The 18,536-nt window shown below is 31.3% G+C and overlaps 3 protein-coding genes across 5 annotated transcripts in view; 2 read left to right on the top strand and 1 right to left on the bottom strand.

Annotated features, from left to right (window-relative positions):
- The window catches only part of LOC106691389 (uncharacterized), a 67,437-nt gene extending 66,895 nt beyond the window's left edge, over positions 1–542 (top strand). For all 3 annotated transcript variants that reach the window (XM_067051709.1, XM_014437140.3, XM_014437137.3), the window contains exon 3: positions 68–542. In XM_067051709.1, the coding sequence (XP_066907810.1) occupies positions 68–352 (285 nt within the window). In that variant the 3' untranslated portion in view covers positions 353–542. The remainder of the gene's footprint in view (positions 1–67) is intronic.
- Positions 543–6,410: 5,868 nt separating this feature from the next.
- LOC106691388 (putative uncharacterized protein DDB_G0292292) lies at positions 6,411–15,368 on the top strand. The gene is made up of 4 exons (XM_014437135.2): positions 6,411–6,882; positions 10,894–10,981; positions 11,077–11,319; positions 14,193–15,368. Exons 1-4 carry the CDS (start codon positions 6,764–6,766, stop codon positions 14,469–14,471), a joined length of 729 nt encoding a protein of 242 aa, XP_014292621.1. The 5' UTR covers positions 6,411–6,763; the 3' UTR covers positions 14,472–15,368.
- A 2,298-nt stretch (positions 15,369–17,666) lies between these two features.
- On the bottom strand, positions 17,667–18,200 carry LOC136796846 (uncharacterized). The gene has a single exon (XM_067051710.1). The coding sequence runs from the start codon at positions 18,198–18,200 to the stop codon at positions 17,667–17,669; it is 534 nt and encodes a 177-aa protein (XP_066907811.1).
- Positions 18,201–18,536: the final 336 nt, after the last annotated feature.

Genomic DNA, 18,536 nt, shown 5'->3' with positions numbered 1-18,536 from the left:
CTACATTTCCCGAAATTTATTTGACAGATTCAACATAAATGATTCATCGATATGATATTATTTGCAGGTTGATGCTCCATCCATACCTGGACTGTTATCTGCAGGAGGAGACTTAGAGAGAAGAGACCGCAATGCCAATGCTGATCCTGATGAAAAACCCCCAAAACTTGTGGTCAACCTAAATCAAATTGACAAGGCTTCTCAAATTCCAGAACCTCTTCCACCTCCAGAAGATGAGATTGAAGTTAAGAAAGAAGATGATATTGATGGACGAAATAATGAAATAGATAATAATTGCTGTGTGGATTGTTTATATTTCACAATGCAGTGCTGTGACTGCTCAATAATGTAGTTAAGAGGTGATCATTTATAGTATGATAAATTGTAATTGTAAATATGTGTTGTATATATTTCACCTCCTTAATAATAAAACTTATGATATCTATTTACATGAAGCAAATTATATTTTCCTATAGCATATTTTTATAATTTTAAATATTTTGTAAATCTAATTTTTTTAAAATAAATCAAATTTTATTAAATTATGACTTTAATATTAACCAGCCTTGCTTAGTTATCATGCATTAGATTTTAGTGTATTTGGTTTTTAACATTTAGCCTAAGTCTAGGTAACATTAATAAAATATTAGATTTATTTTTTATTAATATACTTGTTTTTAGAGTGGTTTAGTTTCTTTAAAACAATTTTGATCCTTTTTCTCTCAACTTTATTCTTTTTAAACTTCCGACGTTTCGACCACTTAGGTCATTTTCAAGGATTCCTTATTTTGTTTTCATTTTTTCCTTTAAAATTCTTTAAATGCCGGCTAAATAGGGAGTTTGCAAATGAAAATAGTAGTAAGAAAAGTGGTTAATAAAAGTTTTAAATTTGGGAAGGAATTTTATAGAGGAATTTATGGGACAAAGGCAATTAGCCGGCATTTAAAGAATTTTAAAGGAAAAAATGAAAACAAAATAAGGAATCCTTGAAAATGACCTAAGTGGTCGAAACGTCGGTAGTTTAAAAAGAATAAAGTTGAGAGAAAAAGGATCAAAATTGTTTTAAAGAAATTAATAAAATAATTTTCAACATAATAACTTATTTTTTACTAATTTGCTGAAAGAATTGCAGCATCTCAAGATTCAAATATAACTAAAAGAGGTAAATCCATCCCTCAAATAATCTCTGTGCGAATTTTAGCCAAAAAATAAGGCTCTATATAATATTGAAACCAAAAGGGCTCAACATTTAAGTTGTTTAATTAAAGTACAAGAAAACAGGGCACCAAACTATTCCTGAGGGTATGAATGTAGAGCACCAATACAGTGTGTTCTAACAGATTTAGAAGGCCTCGAACAATACTGTAAATAAAAAGGAGAATTGAATATGTCAGAGGTTCACCTCTTGAATCACATATGGTTCGCAAAGGTATTTGCCTTAGACACTGTCAGGAGAAATTATTTAGAGGAGGTAGAATTAAAAGAGAATTTATAAACAACAACTTTTAAAATTTCTAAGATAGTGGTAGAGATCTACTCCAAATTGGATTATTTTTATTAGTTAAATTGCTGGGGGAGTAAAGCTACTTGGTGTAAAGGCCAACAAAAGCTACACCCTGAAAGAGACTAGCTTTAAATGGATCAAAGAATCCCTTTTTTTTTTTTATTCTTTGAAATAATATATTTATAAATCCATACCAACCATGAAGAAGTCATTTAGTCGAGTTATCATGAAAACCTTTTTTAGATCCCAGGTTTGTCCTTTGTTTACAAGAATAAATTGGCAACTTGATTCAATGAACAAGTTCATGTACATTTGTTGAAAGAGTTTATTCAACTCTAGGATTTAGGAGATAACTGTGTAATTTAAAATCATTGCCCTGAAAAATGGAACTTTACAACGTTATCAACTTCTTCATGGTAGGTGCACAAATATCATATCTTACACAAATGTAAACTTGAAGTAATCAACGGAAAAACAAGAATGAGACATTTGTTGCTTTAAATACTTTAGCTACTGGTCTCCAGGAGCACATCACACTGTAACGGCTCTTACAGCTCTAAAATGTTATGGATTACTTGAGGACTAGATTATTTGGAAACAAACAGAACATTGGAAAAAAAAAATGTTCCAGTAAGCAGTGAATCCAAGACATGAAGGAGGGAAACTGAATGGTTACAAGAATGTTTAAATTCTAGGGATTGGCATGTTAACATTGTAAATATTGAGCCAAGAGTTCATTACAAAATTAATTAAAATGTGCATCATGAAAATAATCAATTAAAAATTAAAATTATGATTCATGCAAGATAATTAAATTGTCCTATGATAATCTGTTATTTAATTTAAATTTCTATCAAGAGGTCGTTAAAAAAAAAAAGATACACACCTGGGTCAAACTTTAGACTAGAGTTGCATAGGTAGAACTTATAATATGTATAAGTCTAGAATGGCACTATTCCGTTTAGCTCATCCTCTCCATAGTCAACACTAGCAGCCATAAACAACTGTTCATTTTGACACATCAATTTTAATTCTTTCACAGTTAAATTAACATTTTAGCTTAAAATTAATATTTTCTTATAAAATTCAATACATACAAAAAAATAGTTGGTAAAAGTAATATAAAGAATCAGGCCAAACCTCAAATTATAGAGAAGAATAAAACAAAAAATTGGTTAATAGAAAATAAAAAATGTTAGGTTGTATTTAGATCATTTAATATTACTATAAATTCATGTTGAATGTCATAAGAAAGTCTCAGTTCATCTTTCTATTAGCTTATGTTTAGTAAAAGGTTTTCAATAAATATTTTTATAGAGGCTAAATAAGTAAACACCTTCTAACTTCTTTAAAAAATTTCTATTTGATAAACACATTACAATAGCACCTCTGAACATTAACATGAACAAAACACTCACTAGTTCCTGTAACCATTCTTGTTAGATCTATTTCATGATCATGGCCTCTTTGATACAGCCTGCTATATAATACAAATAATAAAATATATCTTCAACACTTTCTCTCATTTTATAATTTTATTTTTATTTTCAATTGCCCTTGAGCCCGATGTTCTTTCATAGACTGGTGAAACTGGGCTTATGGAGAGACTTGGTGAAATCTGCCAGTTAGTGCTCTGTTAAAATTCTATGAACAACCAATTCTCCAATGGTGACCTACTCCCTTACAAATAAAAATGCCAGGTTTTAATGTGTTTTATCCAGTGTTAGTACTCAGAGTTTTGTACAAGCCAAGTTTGCTTCTATATTTGATATTGCCACAGATGTCTGACACTGACTTAACCAGGAGATAGCACCTCCAGCGTACAAGCATACTACTCCTGAGGTTGAACTCCTTGTGATCTCATCTGCTCCTAAGTCTGCATCACAGTATCCTTCTAAAATTCCCATTTCATAATCAGGATGGTAAATTATTCCAAAATCCTGTGTAGCTTTCAAGTACTGAAATATGTGGGTCACACTTACCCTATCTTCAGTCTTGTGATTCTCTAAAGAATGGGATGCTGCTCATACAGCATAAGCAATAGCAGGCTTTGTGCCTGTCATCAGATGTATTAAAGTACTCACAGCTTGTTTATATGAGAACTTTACTGTCTCAAAGCTCTTCTTTCCCTGCCTTCATTGTCTCTTTGATTATTGGTGTTACAATTGGTCTGCAACTGCCCCTCCCAGAAAAATCCAAATTTTTCTTTTTATATCCTTTTTAATTAATCTTAATTGAATCATTTTCCTCTTTTTAATCTGTAGCCCAAAAAATATAATTCATCTTTTTCTATTATTTTGAAATTAAATATCAAATCTTGAACAAAACCTGGCAAGATATCATGTGTTGCAGCTACCAGTCTGTCATCTACATACAGAGCTATCAATATATTCTTACCATCATGAAGAGACATGGGTCTGCATCACTTTTAAGAAAGCCAAGCTTGAGGAGGTATGACCCAAATATCTTGTTCCAATAATGTGGGTCTTGTTTCAGATCATAGAGACTCCACCTTAGCCTGCAGACTTTACCTTTTCTGTCATTATATCCCTCTTTTTGCATCATGTAAATTTCTTTATCCAGATCAATATATAGAATAACAATAGGCACTACATAAATAAACAATAGACTAAATTGCATTAGTGATATCGTCTCACTAGCAGCAATGAGCTCTGATTGTTTCCAATGTGGCTACAGGACTGAAGGTCTCACCAACCATAGTTACTCCCTTTTCATTGGGAATAAACTTTGACCAGAAGCCTTGCCTTGTATTTATCTACAAAACCATCAACAAGGATTTACTCTGTAATCAATGATTTTTTTTGTACCTAAATGTAATGATAATTATGAATAAATCATCACTGTTATTGGTAACACTGCTTCAGACCATAGGAAAACTAGGCTTTTTTGCTTGTGGCCTCCATTAGTGGTACACATAATTTTTGTCTTTTATTATGAAACCTGCCCAGATCCTCAACAGTACTTATTTTATATTTGTCTCCAATGAAAATTGAAATTCAAGAATAAATGATTATGATAACAATTAATTATAGCAACCTCATAATTTTAATTCTTTGAAACGAGGTTTTTAATTTTGTGGATTAATTTAATTTAATCTATTTTGCTTCAAATTACATTAGGTGGAATGGAGAAAAATATCTGTGAAACTGTTTTTCATTTTCTTCACAGTAATAGTCTTCCATGAAACACCCTATCCAAGTTAAAGCTAATTTCTCTTGCTACTAATATGCCATTACCCTTTAATTCTTTTTCTTTTATTTTAGAACATTAAAGTGTTTCTTTTTATTCTAGAAATTTTTTTATATTTTAGTTTTTTATATAAAAACATAATATAAAAATAGATCATATTCTCTAATAAACCTCACTGGAGGCTGTGATGGAAAGTCCTTTGAACATAGGGTTCAGCAATTGAATAAGAGCTGTGGGTCTTGCTGGGCTAACGAGGAATAATCAGACTATCTGGACAGGATGAGTTGGCAGGAAGTGATAGAGACAAAGAGATGAAACATGACCAATTATTCTCTCATTTTTAAAAAAAATTCTTTTATCTAATGCAAACTTATGCCTATTGACTCATCCAGTAGATAAAGTAAATGTCATAAACAACATAAATGGTATTTGGTTCAGATGCGGTCAAATAAAACTCAAATAGTAAATTGGTGTACTATTTTTATTTGAGCCAACGTTTCGCCCCATGTTGCAGGGCTTCGTCTGACTTCTGTCAAAACAGCCCTGACGAAGCCCTCCAACGTGAGGCAAAACGTTGGCTCAAATAAAAATCGTACACCAATTTACTATTTGAGTTTAATTTGACCTCACCCGGACCAAATACCATTTATTGATACACACAGTCAATCAGCAATCATCCAGCATAAACAATAGGTTTTCAAAATTTGGCTTTAAAGACATGGAATAGAGGAGGATATTCCTCAGCTTGAAAATTAGTTAATTGTACAATTCAATTTTTTATTTAAATTGATTAAAATTAATGAGCTTAACATAAACACAAACAATTTTCAAAAGAATATTTTATTTTTACAATGAAGCTTTTAAACTTAGGCCTAATTTATCACTGTTTCCACCAAAATAATTTAATAAATAATAAGTTATTTTATACATTGAAAAATTTGTATACATCTGCAGCAGCTCTAATCAGTGAATATCAATAAATAAACAATTGGTTGTCTTGATAAAAAAATGTCATATTTACTGTAACAGTAAATTAAGCTTGTCTATTAATCTAACTGATTAAATGATTTCATTCACTATCAAAAACAACCTTATTCATTTTATCCCTGGAGAATACAATTTGTCTGATGTTTCACAGATTAGATTAGGTTGCATTTTATAATACAAAATTTCCACAAAAACAATTTATATCAATAAATGAAAAGTGTCATTTAAGTCATGAAGAACGTAATGAACTGATAGGCAATGTATCATGTAAATATGAAATCAATATTAAGGTTTTGTGAGCAAGATGATTTTCATGTTTTAAAAATCTTAATATCAGGAATTATCTATAGTAGTAATATGAGTATAATTGTAATTAGTAGTAACAAGTGGGACAGTGGTAGACCTCCTCAAAATCAAAATATTTTTGCTGATTCTTAGGTATAAAAATATAATGTAATAGATTTATATACATCTATAAATATGTATAATATATAAACCTATTTTATATTATTCAGTATATAATATATGTTCACCAATGGTGTGGAAATGCAGTCATCTATAGCCATACGAATAGAATACATTATTATTTCTTTAATAAAAAAGTAAATTTAAAATTTAAGTCATTCAGTTCTATTTTAGATAATATGAGGAAATAAGTTTGAAATCAGGAAAGTTAATGTATTAACTTTTATGTGACTTACAAACGAATTCTGAAAAAGAGATGAATCATGTGACCACAAAACAAGTAATTTTCAAACAAACTTCTACTGCAATAAAAGAAAAAAATATCAGAAACTATTCTTTTTCAGATTATCTTCAGATAGAGCAATGCTTTGTCATTAAGTTCTATTTTAGATAACATGAGGGAATAAGTTTGTGAACAGGAGTCCATTGTTGTTCTCTTATTGCTTATATCTCTATTCTTTTTATAAGTTCCTCATCAAAGGAAGTTCTCTGTTCTCTCTTTCTCTGATGTTATTGAACCAGAGTTAGTGATTGCCAGAGTTCAACACCAGCCGCAACTTTTAACAGTATTTTTCTTCTGGATCGTTTGTGTGAACCATGCCTTCTGTAACCCAGCTCTTTGCTGGATTCATCGTTAGAGCCATTATAAATACCATCTCATTTTTGTTCACTATAGTAAAAACAGCTTTTGAAAAGATCCTCTACTTTAATAATGCGTAAGTTTGTTGAAATACTTTTTTGTGTGTTTTTATTGCTATGTACTGTCTAAACTTATTGAAGTATTAATCCAGTTTTAACTAAGCCCTGGTAGACTCATAATCAAACAATATTTTTACTTTTGGGGACAAATATGAAATATTGATTGCTTCAAGACCATATAGCAACATTTATTTATCTTCCTTTTTTTGTCCAGAACTTATATTTTTTTTTTTTATGTTTGATGTTTTTTTAGGCCCATTTTTGTATAAATAAGTTAATAAGTGCAGTAATAAATATTACTGTGTGCATAGATATTGAACATATGATATGACATAAAAAATTAACAAATAATGTTATTAAGCCTGATAGTCCCATCTGTCACATTGTGGGTTAAGAACTTGGGTACATTTTGATATTAATATTTAGAATCAAATGAATATATAGCTACAATTGACAACATGAAAAAAAAAAAAAAAAAGGAAAGGTGATTTTCAAGTTAATTTTATCTCTTAATTAAAACAATCATGTTCAGTTGAAATTTGGGAACTATGAAGATAAGAACAATAAACAAAGATATTCACCAAAAACTACTTGACATTTTGAAGTTATTTATGATTTTCAATTTGAAAAACAATAATGATTAATGACTTCTTAATAATAGTGAATAAATGAATGACATCTAATGATTAATTAATTTCCAAACCTATAATAATTTTCTGATAGAATAAAACTCATGTTAAGTTTTTATAAGGTCTGAGGATTAACTAAATAGTTATTGAACAAGAATTTGTTGTTCAGTAACACAGAAAGCAAATTTGTAATAAGTATTATTTTAAGGTAAGGCTTTTAAAAAGATGCTTGATAATTCATACCTCTTTTTTCTTGAATATTATATATATTTCTTAATTTTTATAAGCAATGAAAAGTACAAGATAAATTGTAATTTTTTTTTGTATTTATATTCCTTTTTTGTACTATCAATCATCTTATGATTTTAATTATACAACACTACTATGTATCAATCAGTGCTGCGGATGTAGGTATTTTTACCCAATTTTTTGGTATTTTTCACCTTAGTAGGTACTTGGCGGGGATCGGGTACAATGGGTACACTAAGCGTAGAGCCCTAGAGCAGTAGTTCTTCAATTGTTTTTTTAAGTTAATCCTTTGACACTTTTTCTATTACTAGTGTTATTTTCCCTTAGATATTGAATTTGAGGACACATACATAGACCATTTGGGGCTCATGTCATATTTATTTTTGGGGTCCGGGTTGGATTAATATTTGGGCTCGATTTGAATTTTTTTTGGGACCCAGGGTGGAGTCATTTATTGGGTCTGGGGTGGAATATTTTTGGAACCCAAAGCTGACACAATTTTATGTTTTTGGTACAATGTTATCCCCTCCCCCTATTGTAATTAAATGTAAGTTAATATGCTGTGACAGTTCACTGTCAAGGCCTATACATATAACAGTTGAAGGTGACAGTTTACGTGACTGATGTTCCACTGCTATTATTTGTGCTACCAATTATCAAGCAAGGCCCATGTCGTGTGTGACATTACTATCATGATAGTTAATGCTGTCATGACTGAAACTATCAAAGTTTCAGCACGGTAGCATGGTAGTGGCTACAACTTTTGCTGCAATAACTGGCACTATATAATAATTCATTATCAACATGTGATAGTTAACGCGACAATTGTTTCACTGACTTCACACCGGAGATAGTGTGACATTATAATATATTATTCTCACAAACATACAGTTGCAGTTATGACTAGGTCACTGATGAAACACAGGTAATGAAGTGAGTATTTATTGGGTAAAACAGGTATTCTCAAGACACTGTGCGGGTATTTTTGGGTCAGGAGAATTGGCAGCACTGGTGCAGGTATTAATCAGGCATCATGAAGATCTTATCTATTTTCTAAGTAGGTTTTGTACCTTTCCTAATTTATTTTTCTTTAATTCTTTTAAATAATATACATCCATAACAGCCTAGATTTATCTCTGTTGGTATTTGTTCAAATGAATAATTGTTGTTAACACAAAAGTGAATGTTGACTAATGATTAATTTATGATTGAATTAAGATCAATGGGCCACTACTGTGACTAATTTGCAAGGCAGAATTAACATTATACTAATGATCAATATGTATAAAATTTGCATAGCAGTAAAATATATCGAATAGAGAATGCAGAAAGATATGCTCACTCACAGGTAAACTATACTTAATTCTGAGGCTGTCAATCCCTTGAATTTAATGATTAATCATAAATTATGGTCCTTTTACAATTTAAAAAAAATGTTTATTATCAATTTTTTAAATCACTCTCTTTTACTTTTTTGAGTAATTACGCTATTATTGCTCTAGCAACATAACTTCCTTACCATGTACTGAACTTGAGCCCTTCATGAATCTAGTGGTACAGCTTTCTTTCTGTTCTCCTTCCCACCCTTATCCACTCTAACCTCACCACCATTTGATTCCAAATGGTCATAAAAAACAATTTGGGAGATACAGTTTAATGTAATCTCTCACATTATTCAAGTATCTAAACCTATTTTTTTTTAAGTATGTCAAACTCTAGGAAGTTGTTCATAATTTAAAGCTTCATATAGTTTAATTGATGTTTTTTTTTTGTTTCTTAATCCAATCATTTAACCTGATTTTTTTCTCTCTAGTGGCACTACAATCTCTGGTAGGTCCTAGTATTCCTAATAAGCATTCATCATTCAGCCCTATTTTGGATGACCACTCATCAATTTCATACACAAATAAGCCTACCTGGAATGGGTAACTGTCCAACACATTTTCAGGCACTTGTACTCAAGAAGTGCGATTTGATATATCTATCCATATTTTCAAAAGGATTTCTACCGTCCCATTACAAATGAGTTACTTCATCAGTTCATTCGGTTTCATGCCTTTATTTCATCCGTCTCTATTTTCTCTAGGTCAATATTAAAAAATATATATATAGATATCCTAAAGTATCACATTTTCTTATCTCCTTTTCCAAAAAAAATACTTGTCGGTAATTTCACTTAGTATGAATTTGACATTTGAACCATGCCTGGTCATTTTTAATAATTTACATTAATTTAAATCAAAATCAAAGAGATTTTTAATTCCTCTACTGTCTTTAACAGTGAGTCTTATCACACTTAGAACATGTGAAGACAATAAAGAAGTGGTAATTCTTAAAAAATTATTCTTTTGTCTTTTTTTAAGGACAACATAGTGTTAAGTAACTCAACTTTACCAATATGGGGTTTTATTGTATTCTCAATCATTAGAAGATGCTTCATTTTTCACTCATATAAATGCAACTGATATCATTACCCCCCTCATAGTAATGATGTTCAACTTTATTATCAGTATACTTCATATAATGAATTGAGGGGCCTGCACTATTGAGGAGGTAGCTCTATTTTAGTAAATCGTTAAAAAAAAAATTTGTTTAAAAAATATTTTCTTAATTTAGTGGAAAACACTGGGACATTTGGAAGCTGCTCTCATCTTCTCACAATGGAGGAGAAAACTTGAATAATTCTAGGGAACTCCTTTTTGCATGAACAACCAAAATAACACAAACAAATTTAAACTAACAAATATAGACAGAACTAAATGTTTGAAAATTCTTAAAGTTAAATTCTTAAATTATATACTCTATTAGACAAAAAAATACCATATCTTAAAAGAAAAAAATATTTATCCTGCAGTCTGGTATCCTAAAACATTTCAATTGGACACCTTGAGTGATCCATCAAGTCAAATAGAGGTGCTACTATTTAGTAGAAAATGTTAGTACTAAAGGCTGGGGCTACTCACTTTTTGAATCTAGAGAAAATTTTTTTTTTTACTCTAAAACCCGCCCAACAGAAAGATGGAGCTACCTCCTTATTGTTCAGCAGATACCCTTATTACTAAAGAACGATGCAATAATTTTCCTAAATATCTAATTTAGAAATATACAATGAAATAACTTAAATTCAACTAATTATTTGTGTGTGATTAGCATAATTTACAGCATCTCCGAAGATAATCCCTCTCAAGACGTCAATGCAACAACATTGGCTATAGAGTACACACAAGATACTGATTCAGTATGTGATAATTTAGTTAAAAAGATTACATCATATTTCAGAAAAAAATCATCATTTTACAGTAATTATTAATTCTTCCCCATATGTAATTTCAGACTGATGAAAGTCCTAAAGAAAACAGTGAAAATGCAGTCAGAAATGAAGAAAACCGTGAGAATGATGATGAACGTTTCTCTCAGAACACAGTTAATTCAAATGAAAATCAATCAAAGAGTGATCCTGACAATTCTGTGTTGATAAACATAAACGTTGATAAAATTCGCAGAAGAATTGAAGACTACAATATAATGAAAGTAGCAATTACAGCTGTTTTTCTGCGGTGTTGTCATAAATGTGCTGTGAGTATCCAAATGATATTAAATTAATTAGTATTTATTTAGTGTTGAATAAAACACTTTTAAATATGGTTTTGAAGGTAATTAAAAATTTAAATTAGTAATTTAATCAATATTTTAGTTAATGTCCACTTTATCTTTTTTTTCACCTATATATTTTTTAATTAAATAGATCATTAATGTAATAGTTACAAAAAAAATTACTTAATTAATTTTATTATTGTTATGTCTCTTTTTATGGGGATTCATTTTTAAATTATTTTTATTATTGTTAATTTAGAAGAATTATTCTTTGGACCTTATTAAACCAACATTGTAAAAAATAAAACTATATAAGAATAAAATTTTTTATGTTTTATAACCAAATGTTTTCAAAATTTTAAGTTATCATATTCGAAGCCTTTTGTTAATCAAACATGCCTTTATTCACCACAGGGCAGGGTAAGATAGAATAAACAAATAAATAAAAGAGGGTGCATTGTTGTATTTAAGAACTATTGATCTCTGGACGAACTCGACATATTCTATCCTTAAAATTAATCTAACAGTAAGATTACAGTTAGTGTTTACACACTTTCTCTAAATTTTCATCATCTTGGCTTATTGAAGGTCTCCCAGTATGGTTATCATCTTTAACAGCTTCCTTTTTGTTTTATATAGTTTTATTTTATATAATGTTCGTTTAATGAGGTCCTAAGAATATTTTTTCTCAATCATTCTGATACTTCTTTGGCCTTCTTGCATCATCTTCTTTGGTGTGCATAGGACGACCAGGTCAGAGAGTAAGATGAGAAGCTTTCTTTGCACCTCAGTTAAAGAGGGCCAGATCAGTTTTCTTTTTGCTCAGAAAATAGCCTCCACATTTAGAGTATGTGCTCAGCATTCTGTTTACCTTCTTCACACTCACAGGAAGAACTGGAGCCAATATGGAACTTTTGGAATAGATGAGCTCTGAGTCTGTTGTGCCCTATTTGTAAGTGAAAATGAGGACCTGTTCTTGTCAAGTGAGTTTGTGGATGGCATCTCCAGGGTGGCTTGATCCATCTATGGGTAATAATGGCTTTGTTAAGCATCATTACCTCTATGAGCCAGAGGACACAGTCGAATTGCGGAAAAGGAGGAAGCTTCCCTCCTTAGCCAGCTGGTCTGCCTTCTCTTTTCAAGTAATGTCACAATATCAAGGGATCCATTATGGGATGACTCTTTTTTGCATGAACATCTGCCATTCAAGTTCCTCAGGCTTTTGCTCCACCTTGACTTGAGAGTCTGAAATAATGATGCTAAATAAGCAAGGAACACAGTTTTCAAGTTTCTGGGTCTCTTTAGCGTTCTAAGCAGTTTTAATATTTCACAGATTGCTTCTTGCTCAATCAAAAAATTCAAAGAAGCAAAGCAAGTTAGAACAGCCTTTTTAATAATATTCCCTGCAGGAAGCTGCAAATGGTTATCAGCCCCTCTGTTTGTTGTTGCATTTGTGGCCAATCCGTCAGTATATACTTAAATCCACTCATATTTTGGGTACTTGGTGTTAGTGTGAAATGAAATGAAAAAATAATTAAATAAAATAAAATAATGTGCTGTAGGGAAATATATTTTGTAAGTTCCCCAGGAATATTCTATTTGCTTCTGATACCAGGGACAGTATGAATTATTTGAGGTTTCAGAGATTCAAGCCTGTCTTCTACTACTTTTGATTGTTCCATGGGTACCTGCCTTTCATGGACTTCAAAAGCCAACTTTGAAGAGATATTCTCCATTTTGTCGCTTTATTCAGATAATAATTCTTTCTGCCACTCTTTTTTGAATGGGATGGTTAGGGACATTCTGATTGATAATTAATTTTATAAACATTCACGTATATGTTTTTTTATCAATAATGAAGACTTGAGTTAAAATACCAGCAAATAATTAAGGAACACAATATTGACAATACTTGACTAATCCTTGATGACCATTTTGTTGATTTATAGCAAGGTTCCTCTACCTGAGAGTTGTTAACCCCATCATGCAAGAAGGTATAGATGACATCTAGAAGAGATACAAATGAGCTGCAAAGGAGTAAAATAAGCAACAAATATAATATTATAATAACTGTGTCATAATGTAAATAAGAAGCTATAAAAAAACAAATTTAGTTTTATGAGCCCAGTATTTCAATATTATCTAGTTTATATCCTGTCTCTGTAGAATAGACAAGAGTGATACATAATGTACTTATATTTTAAGCTAAAAAAAGTTTAAAAACACTGGTTTAAAGAGTTGATTTTTTAAAATAATGTTTTGGGGTGAATCTTACTATAAGGTAGGTACAATTCAGCTATTCAAGAGATACTCCAACTAGGCTAGTTGTAGAATGAAAGTTTTTCCTGATGATCAACTTACCTACCTAGCTTTGAAAATAAAACACTTCTGGATTGTCTACAGTAATTACCTAGTTGTAGTATGCTGTGGGGTTCACCTAATGGAACCTTTTGGAGCAATACCATATTTTGATAAATTTGTTATAACAAAGTTGTAGTACTCTTATAAATAATTATATGCATATATAATAATTATATAAAATTATATGGTAATTATTATATAATATATAATAATTAATTTATAACTAAAGGAATATTATTAAACACTATTTTATTTTTCTTCTAAAGAAAATATACTATTCCAGCACTGAAATGAGCTTATTTTTTTCAATTAATGATATCTAGGACCTACATAATTTGAGAAACCTTACACTCCTGGAAATAAAAAAACAAATGAATAGAAAACAAATCAAGAAATAGACACAATTAATAAATTTTGTATATAAATTGTATAAATAACTAATTTAATTTAATAGATGTCACATATATGATTAATCAACTTTATGATATTTTCAGGTTCGTTCAGATCGTTCAGTTATACCTGGACAGTTATCTGCAAAACACCTAGCAAGAACAAACAGAAATGCTAATTCTAACCATAATAAAAAAGCTCCTAAGCCTTCTGTCAACTTAAAAAAAACTTCTCCAATTCCAAAACCTCCTCCTCCTCCTGATGATGAGGTTGAGGTTAAGAAAAAAGAAGATACTGATGCAAGAAATGATGAGAAAGATGATGAATGCTGTGTTAACTGCTTATGTTACACAAGGAAGTGCTGTAAATGCACAATAGTTTAGTTAAGAAGTATATAGTGTGATAAATTCTAAATTATGTTATGTACATTTCAACTTAATGGCAATACATTTCAGTCCCATTATAATACTTTATAAATACTAATCCTTTATAAAACAACATTTCATAGGGTGAGTTCTAAAACTAGGTAACTACAAAGTTTGAAAAATATGATTTTGCATATGAATGTCCAATTAGGTTAGTTCCAGAAGAAACTTCATTCTAAAATTAGGCAAGTTCAGATATATAGTTTTCTTGAAAAGCTGTTTTATAGCTACCTAGTTCCATTATTGACCCTACGATAAGATTGGTGAGGCAAATTAAATTTAAATAGCTACTTTTTTCATTTTTTGTTAATAATAATTTAAAAAAAATTAATTTACAGGTTTATATCCAAATTTATTATATGATAAATTATAGTTTTTAAACTTAGTGATAATTTATTGAAATATGAACATTTTTTTATATTTTGTGACATTTATGTTTGGCACTCTGCTATTTTGATTTCCTATTTCCTTTTCAAATTTTTATATATATTAATTATGTCATTCCGTGTTTTTCTTATGATATTCATTCACAGATATATGAATTTACAATCTAGGTATATTGCTAGAGATTAAAAACAAGACATTTTGGCCCCAAAAAAAATGAACTTCTAATTATAACTCAAAATTAGAAAACAATTTCAATAAAATTGTAACAAACATTTCCATGAGTAGTGCAAATGAAATTATATTTTAGTAATGTGACTGGGTTGATGGGGATATATGTTTAAAAATGGTCAATGAATTAGGGCCGAAGTGTTACATATATGTTGAATAAGTATTTATAAAATGAATAAATAATACAGTTTACAAATGTTTATTATTATATAGTTTTATTTTAAAAGTGAATGGGTGTAATGTGGTCAACTGTTTTTTTCTTGAATCATTTTAATTAATATATATTAAGTATAAATTATACTTTATCATATATTTATTTAGTTTGTTATCTAATATTTTTTTGAAAAGTAATAAATTTGTGAAATTCAAAAATTGTTGTATATTAAGTTCTTCTCCCCCCTCCACCTACCAATGAGATGGAACAGCATAATGAACTGCTGAAGAAAGCTGTTAGAATTATAACGAGCTATTTTAAATTTTCCTCAACCTTTGATTAAATTAGAATGAGATCAACTTTAACCATATCCATAATAATGAAATACTGAGATTAATTAAAAATAATCAATTAATGATTCTAATTATTGATTACTAAAAATTTAAAATTAAAGATACATTTCATTTAAACTAGTTCAAAAATATTTGAGTTAGTATGTTTCATAAAAAAGAACTCTTGCCCTTCACAAGCATATTAGACTTCTTTTTTTTCGATCCCTCTAAAACAAAGAAAATCCACATGAATTAATAAATTGCATTATATAAATAAAACATAAATCAAATTAAATACAACCTTTTTCTACAGTTGGTACTTGAATGTATCCAGTGAAATACTTATCTGAGGTTTTGATGCGTCCATTCTGTGAGAACTTTACTTAAATTTGGAGGTTAGGGGCTTCCTGTGATGCTTAGTATTATTTCTTCTTATTATTATTACACTGACGGTCGGGAATCCATTCCTCACTTCGACCCAATTGGATCTTTTGTGAGTTATCCCTCTTTCCACTGGATATCCTGTATGAATCCTATGCTTCTTCTGAAGCTCAATAATTCTTTTGGTTTATTCTAGAAATGTCTTCAGGTTCCATTCTGTCCTGTCGCAGATACTGTAATCTTCGGAATGCATGGGCTTCACATTCACATAGAATGTGCTGTGCCTTTTCTTCATCTTCCATACATAGACGACAGGTGGAATCCTCCACCAGCCTCATCTTCTTAAGATGATATTTTAAGGGGCAATGGCCCGTGAGGAGTCCTGTTATCGTCCTCAGTTCATTTCTAGTAAGGTTAAGGTAAAATTTTGCCTTTTCCTCTGATATTTTAATGAAGAGCTTGGATTGTTTCATACCTGGTTTCAGCGTCCAGTATGTTTCCTTCTCTTTTTCTTCCCAGGAGTGAACCACATTCCTGATTGCACTTCCAGATATGTTGCAATATGGCTCAGGGCCAATTAACATCATTTCTGATCCCTTCCTAGCTAGGGTATCTGCCATCTCGTTACCTTCAATCCCCTCATGTCCTGGGGTCCACATCAAGGTCAGTTATTGCCTCTGGCTAATTCCTTTAGTCTCTCTAGGCAATTCCAGACTAGCCCTGATTTTATAGTATCGGACATTATTGCCTTTAAAGCAGCCTGGCTGTCTGATATTATATAAATCCTTTTTCCTTTTGGATTGTTTTTAATGTTTTCTAATGCCGCTATTTCTATTGCGTGTATTTCAGTTTGGAAGACAGTTGGGTATATTCCCATTGCTAGGGTTCTTTTGCAATTTGGTCCTACAACCCCAGCCCCTGCTTTTCCTTCCTTAACTGATCCATCAGTATACCAGACCAATGCGCCCTTCTCAAATTTAGGGTCTCCTTTCCTCCATATCTCTTTGTATGGAATACATACTTTAATGTTCTTTTCAAAATCAAGTCTTTTGGGTAAATGGTCACTTAGAAAGCTCATCCATTCTTTACCCTTAATCTTATTTAGGATCTTTAAGTGTCATTGATAGTTTCCTGGTTTATAATTCCAGTAACGTTCTATACTTAAGGCACTCATTATAGCTTCTTTTTGTATCCAGATGTGTAGGGGAGTTAAATTCAAAATTGTCTCCATAGCTGCTGTGGGGCATGTTCTGATTGCTCCTGTCAAAACTAGACACGCCATTCTTTGTACCTTTTCCAGTTTTATTTGTGAGATTTTTTCCTCTGTTTTCGGCCACAAAATTGCCGATGTGTAGGTTATCATGGGTCTTATAACCCTTGTGTATAACCATTCTGCCTTTTTGGGTTTAATTCCCCATTTTTTCCAAATAAACTTTTACACGTCCATAGGGAAGCTCTAGCTTTAACTATGACTCTGTTTATATGGGAATTCCACTTGAGTTTCTGATCTAGGATTATTCCTAAGTACTTCACCTCTTTTGTGGTATTAATCTGTACTCCTCCCAGATTGCAATATTCTATATTAAGAATCCTCTTCCTCGTAAAGGGTACAATGGTGGTTTTGCTTCGATTTATGCTCAATCCTTGTTCTTGGCACCAATTCCAAATGACCTACAATGCTATTTGCATGCGCTCTATCAAAGTTTCTTCATGTTTGCCTCTTATTATTATAGCCAGATGATCTGCATAACCTATAGTTTCAAACCCTTCATTTGTTAGTTTATATAGGCGACAATCTACCACCATAGTCCACAAGAGGGGAGAAAGAACTCCCCCCTCCAGACATTCTTTAGCTGTTTTTATCTTCAATTCTGTTTCACCTACCTTTGGTATAATACTTCTGTTTATTAGCATTTCATTTATCCAAGAGACAGTTGCTTCGCTGGCTCCTTTCCTCCTGGTAGCCTTACCTATTGTTTCATGTGAGGTATTATCAAATGGTCCCTCTATATCCATGAATGCACAAAATGCTATTTCCTTATTATCTAGAGAATTCTCAATCTTTTTAACAAGACAATACAGCACTGAAATTGTTGATTTTCCCGCTTGATAGGCAAACTGATTTGCCCCCTCCCTGGTAGCGTCGGGCTTCTTAGCTCCACCTAGCAGCCTGAAATATGTCTCTCTTACGCCAAAGTATGTCATACCCTATTCCGTGAGGGCCTTCAGCTGCTCTTTTCCTACTCCTACCACTATCTGAGTGCCTTAAGGGTTATCTTCCCTTTTGAACACCCTCTATGTGTTTACCTTTAGATTTGGATTTTGGTTTTGGATTATTTTGAGGATCTCTTCCTCTGTATATTTTACTAAGGGGAGGTAAACTATAACCGGCTTCTTCCTAGGCAGATCCTCCTCTTCTCCCAGTTTTGCTCCCTCCCACGGTTTTAGTCTGGGTGTATTCTCCATTACCCATTCTACCGTCGCCTGGTTTACACAGGTTAATTGGAGCCACCCATGCTTCCGGTTAGTCCCATGAAATTG

The sequence above is a fragment of the Halyomorpha halys genome, unplaced genomic scaffold (genome assembly GCF_000696795.3).
Source record: "Halyomorpha halys isolate HHAL.00 unplaced genomic scaffold, Hhal_1.1 Scaffold2312.1, whole genome shotgun sequence".
NCBI classification, from domain to species: Eukaryota; Metazoa; Arthropoda; class Insecta; order Hemiptera; family Pentatomidae; genus Halyomorpha; species Halyomorpha halys.
The sequence above is the reverse complement of the archived record's forward strand: the minus strand, read 5'-3'. Positions and strand labels throughout refer to the sequence as shown.